Source organism: Nicotiana sylvestris, chromosome 6 (genome assembly GCF_000393655.2).
Source record: "Nicotiana sylvestris chromosome 6, ASM39365v2, whole genome shotgun sequence".
In the NCBI taxonomy this organism is placed as follows: Eukaryota; Viridiplantae; Streptophyta; class Magnoliopsida; order Solanales; family Solanaceae; genus Nicotiana; species Nicotiana sylvestris.
This window is the reverse complement of record NC_091062.1, coordinates 188,356,367-188,361,941: the sequence shown is the minus strand read 5'-3', so window position 1 is coordinate 188,361,941 and position 5,575 is coordinate 188,356,367. Positions and strand designations below refer to the sequence as shown.

The 5,575-nt window shown below is 32.8% G+C and overlaps 1 protein-coding gene across 1 annotated transcript; it reads left to right on the top strand.

Moving 5' to 3' along the window:
* The first annotated feature begins 740 nt into the window (after window positions 1–740).
* On the top strand, window positions 741–4,378 carry LOC104235693 (vesicle-associated membrane protein 721). Its single transcript, XM_009789501.2, has 5 exons — window positions 741–1,093; window positions 2,943–3,084; window positions 3,157–3,277; window positions 3,402–3,464; window positions 4,009–4,378. Exons 1-5 carry the CDS (start codon window positions 904–906, stop codon window positions 4,153–4,155), a joined length of 663 nt encoding a protein of 220 aa, XP_009787803.1. The 5' UTR covers window positions 741–903; the 3' UTR covers window positions 4,156–4,378.
* Window positions 4,379–5,575: the final 1,197 nt, after the last annotated feature.

Here is a 5,575-nt window from a genome sequence, read left to right as displayed (position 1 = left end):
AGTAGACAACTAAGAATAAAAAAAGAAATTGAAATTGTGCAGAAGACGTGTGAGAAAGAAAATAAAAATAATATTTTTTGGTAACTAAAATTTAAAAACCAATGTTTGTTCCTAGATTATGAATTTAAAGTCAACTAACTATTCGCATTGAGCTCTAAAGTAACTACACCGTTACACGTCCTTTAAATAACTCTTTGCTAATTCACCATTGTTTATATCTCCTTTATTTCATTGTTTATGTTCTAATAAAAATTAATTGGTATATGAATTTTAATTAACAAGTGTAATTATGATATACTTACTATATAATACATGAAATATGATTTTCCGTTTCAAATTTAGGGCCCGTTTGGCCATAAGAAATTCTCACTTTTTTCCGGAAAAAAAATCACTTTTTTCGGAATCAATGTTTAGCTATGAAAATTTCATATTTCATTTGAAGTTGAATTCCAAACTTTTTCAAAATTTTGAAAAACTCCAAAAAATTATTTTTCAATATTTTCACTTCAAATTACTCAAAAAAATTTTAAAAACAACTCCAAATTGTATTCATATCCAAACACAAGTCTAATTTTTAAATATCACAATTCTTATATCCAAACGACCACTTAGAAAGAGAAATAAAATTTAAAAACCATCGAAGAATTATTGTGGGTCTCACATACGTTATTTCCCACGGGCAGAGAAGGGTAAGTAAGTTAGTTTAACAACTAATAAACCCCAAATTAAGCCCACAAAGCAAGCTTAACAAGAAAGAAAAAGAATATTGTAAATAGCTGTACAAATTTCCACTATTTGTGTGTGGGTCTGCGCAAAATCTAATTTATCGTCCCCGCATCTTCTCTCTCTCTATACATTTTTCAGTTTTTGCTCTGTTCAATTCGAAAAGCTAGGGTTTTTGTTATGGGGCAACAATCGTTGATCTACAGTTTCGTTGCGAGAGGAACGGTGATTTTGGCTGAGTATACAGAGTTCACCGGCAATTTCACAAGTATAGCATCGCAGTGCCTCCAGAAACTTCCTGCTTCAAATAACAAGTTCACTTACAATTGTGATGGTCACACTTTCAACTACCTCGTTGATAACGGCTTCAGTGAGTTTTTTCCTTCCCTATCTCTCTCTGTGTGTGTTTTGATCTGTCAGTCAATTGGTTTGACTGGTCCATATCTATATATATATATATATACACACACACACATATATGTTTGTGTGTGTGTGTGTGATTTTTCTGATCCGTTATCTATGATTCTCTGCTTCTTTGATCCGATGACTATTTTATAATGATCAGTTTCATTTTCATATAAAACAAGTCGTTTTCACTTTCTTGTTGACTGTTTTTGGTTTAGGATAAGTAGCCTCTAGATCTTAGTCAAATATCGAAAGATGATGAATTTCTGGCTTTGAGTTTGAGATAATGCAGAATTTTTGTTTGGATCTCTTTCATTTCATAAACTATTTGCGAATAGGGAAGCTGATCGCCATGACAAGGATATGAAAATTTTGCTTGAATTCACTTTTGGCAAAATACATAATTGGCCGTTCGTGCCTTTGCTAGCCAAAAAGTGTATAAAATATGTATATTTTATGTATACAATACACATATATACAAAAAAATATACTACATTTTATCAGCTATTATTTTTTAGAGCGGCTAAAAATATATATTTCTCTTCACTTACTTTTCGTTAATTTGGACCAGTCATTTTGGTCTCCTTTATTAGAATCTTCAGATATTTGCCATTGAGTATACTGTTTAGTTAGCACAGATGACAAAACATTTGAGTCATTTTGTTAATATCTAATGCGTGACTTTATCTACTTTCATCATTAAGATGAGATAATTGTTCGGAGTACGCATTTCAAGAATTGTTCGAAATGTGAACTGATACTTAGCAGTTAGCACCAGTTAATTTCAAAATTATGAGAAGGCAACCAGGCTTTATTGCTTATCTAATTTGTGCCCTTCTTTCAAGTGAGTCATGGAAGGTGACAAAAATGCAAATCTTGCATAACACGCACAAATTTAGCTTGTTGGATTATCGATTGTTATGGAGGCTAAATAGTATGTATCTCAACATACTATACAAAATCTGATGTTTTACTTTTTCAAAATCTGGATGGATATGAAAAAGAAGTTATTTGGACAGATTATTGTTTCACTAGTATCTGAAGAATTTTCATCGATCTGGCTATCACATCGACTAGTCGCTTGACGCGCACATTGCGCGTGTATCCCATATGATTAGTATAAAATTAAAAACTTATGTCGTTTTGTACATAGATGGTAAAACGCTTTGAATCATAGTTGCATTTATAAGAAAAAGATTGCATTTGGAAATTATAATAATCTGAATGTTTAAGCTAAGAAAAATAGAAAGAGAAGATAATATAAGAACAGTAAATGTTAGCTCAAAAAAATTATGGAAGTTAAAAAGCTTAATTTTGTAAAGTGAAGAATTATTAGATACATGTACCTTAATAAATTCTTTGACAATCTCAAGTCAAATTTAATGTTACAAAACTAATTTTTGTAGCATACATGTTTTATTAATATTGAAGGAATTATTAATATAATTTTTAAGGGCATAAAAGTCCAATAATATTATAGGGTCATTTTAGTCTTTCACATTTAACTTTTGATTTCCATACTTAAAATATAGTATGATATGTGTATTATTGAACGACGATATTAGGAAAAAATTCTACTTATAAAAAAAGAGGATATAAATAAAAAATTCCGATGCAACTTTGTGAAAGTATGAGACTAATTTCTTGAAGGTTTCTCTTAAAGTATTTATTTTCTTAAGATACTGGTGTGCATTTACTTCATTACTTAAAACAATGATGGCTACATGACAATCTGATATGCAATGCACCATTGTCATGCTGTTGTTTGTTTTTTGACAATTGTCACGGTGATGAGCTTTATTTTGTACAACCAGCATACTGTGTTGTAGCTGTGGAATCTGTTGGCAGACAGGTCCCAATTGCATTTCTGGAGAGAGTGAAGGATGATTTCACCAAGAAATATGGTGGAGGCAAAGCTGCTACAGCTGTTGCTAACAGCTTGAACAGGGAGTTTGGGTATTTCCCATTCTCTAGTTCCCTCCTTTTTTAAGTATGAAAGCAAATGTCATAACACCGTAATAACTACAGGCCCAAAATGAAGGAGCAGATGCAATACTGTATTGATCATCCAGAGGAAATCAGTAAGCTTGCGAAGGTGAAGGCCCAGGTTTCAGAAGTTAAAGGTGTGATGATGGAAAACATTGAGAAGGTAGAGAATAGTCCTCTGTATTATATTGTTTTTAAAAGACCTTATGTCCTGATGTGGAACTAGAAAGAAGTGAGAGTTCAAGAAGCTGTATTGCTGTTTGTTGATGAAAATTGTGGCCTTGCAGGTCCTGGACCGCGGGGAGAAAATTGAACTTCTGGTGGATAAGACTGAGAATCTTCGCTCACAGGTTTGAATCCAATGGAATTCTGTCTTTTGGTGGATAAGACTATTCTATATCCTAATTCTAAAAATTGTTAGTCTTGAAGTGTTGATGACAAAGCTCTATTGCCAGTTTAAATGAATACGAGCTGTTATCATACTTTTTTATTTTTAATCAGAATGCCAGCTAGTTTAGTAAATTTTGAAGTGGTCCAGACATATCCAGTTCCTTACTGAATTTGATATGTAATGATGCAGCTATGATTCCTCGGTAGCTTTTGATATCCACTGTTGAGCAATCATTTTCGTTGTTCCACCATTTTTTATGTAATGCTAATAATCACTTTGTCTAAAGTGTAATTTTAGTAGCAAATCGTAGGTACACGAGTTATTCTGCTCCTGCATGTCCAAATTTGGAACCCCTGAATCGTTGGTGCATCATAACACCTTAAGTTGTACTCCTCTTTTTTCCCTGTTTGTCATCGGACTTGTATATGCTGTGTTATTGTTTACTCGTTTGCTGTCATTTGAACAAAAATTATAGGGGTTTCTGAAAGAGTATTATATCGCAGGCACAAGATTTCAAGACACAAGGAACAAAAGTCAGGAGGAAGATGTGGTTGCAGAACATGAAAGTAAAGCTTATAGTCCTGGCTATTATTATTGCCTTGATTCTGGTCATAGTTCTTTCAATATGTCATGGCTTCAAATGTCATTAGTTGGGGCTCTTTTTTCTTATTATGCCGGTTATTGAACTAAAATTCTTAATTTTTCTAGCAGTAGCCTGCCCGTTCCTTGTAATTCTTATCTTTTTTTTTTGGGTGATACATTTTACTTTATTCTTGTGGAATGTGGACGTATGATGAACAGTGCATGTATAGCTTGTCATGCTGAAAACTGGCTGTACTGCCGAAAGCTTCTCTTTGGGAGCTCATTAGGTCACACGACTCTTCACGTGAATTGAACTTTTGAAATATCTGAAATTGAAAGACCCAGGGAAATAGTACATATTGCACCCTTGAAGCCGAGACGAGCTAGGATTTCAATTTTATGGGTTCGAAAATTTAATCTTTTTAAGTTACTGAATTCTAAATTATTAATTTATACATGTCCGATAGATTTTTAAAGATAAATACAAGGTTTGAATCAAAGCTATTGGGTTCGGTCAAGCGTGCTCTTCTTGGTTCTTTTTTTTTTTTTTCAATTTTGATAACTTCTTTTTCTTTTCAAATGTAGAGGAATATCCGGCGTTTTTGTTGACCTTGTTTCTTGTTAACAGAAACTACAGTTACCTCCGTATAATGTTAGTGTAGTTTTGAGTTAGCATAGGTCTCCATAAGTTAGTGAGGACAAATTGAGTGGATTTGAGTTTTCATGCATGTTAACTGTGGTCCCTCTCTTGATTTGTATTGTATCATATCTTCTACAACTATTTACTTAGCAAACACTAAAATAGAATAGCTAGCTTCACTTCCAAAGTTGCAACTGCTATTACGACGTGTTTATTTTTCAAGCTTCACAATGTGGTATTTGCATCTATCAAGAATTTCTAATGGACCCTACCAATATGCAATCCCAGTTGTCAACCTTTTGCCTTGAGCCGAAGAGTAAAATAAAAGGTTTTGCAACGCTATAGAGTTTTTGACATTCGCAAGGAATTACTCCCCCGTTCACTTTTACTTGGCACGTTTTGATTTTTCACGCCCCTTAAAAACAATAAATGTACATAATTTACCATGATACCCATATTAATTGATGCATATTTTATTGAATTTGAGAAAATAATTTGAAATGAGTAATAAATACGGTGGGTACAACAAGAATTTTTTTTTTTGTCTTCTCTTGATATGCATAAAGTGTCAAGTAAAAATGAAAATTCATTTTTAGTATACATGCCAAATAAAAGTGAATGGAGGGAGTACCTAAAACCTTGAAAAAGAAGGATTTAGGTATCTAAAACGTTGAAATACATGGTTTTACGCAAAATTTCGGGAGAAATTCAAAAATAGCCAGATTTACAACTGGTCGTTCAAAACTAGCCCAGTTTCAAAAGTAATCGAAATTTAGCCATTTTTCATGTAAAGATAAATTTGAGCGAAAACACTGTTCAAAACCCGAAAAATACGCCAGTATATTATA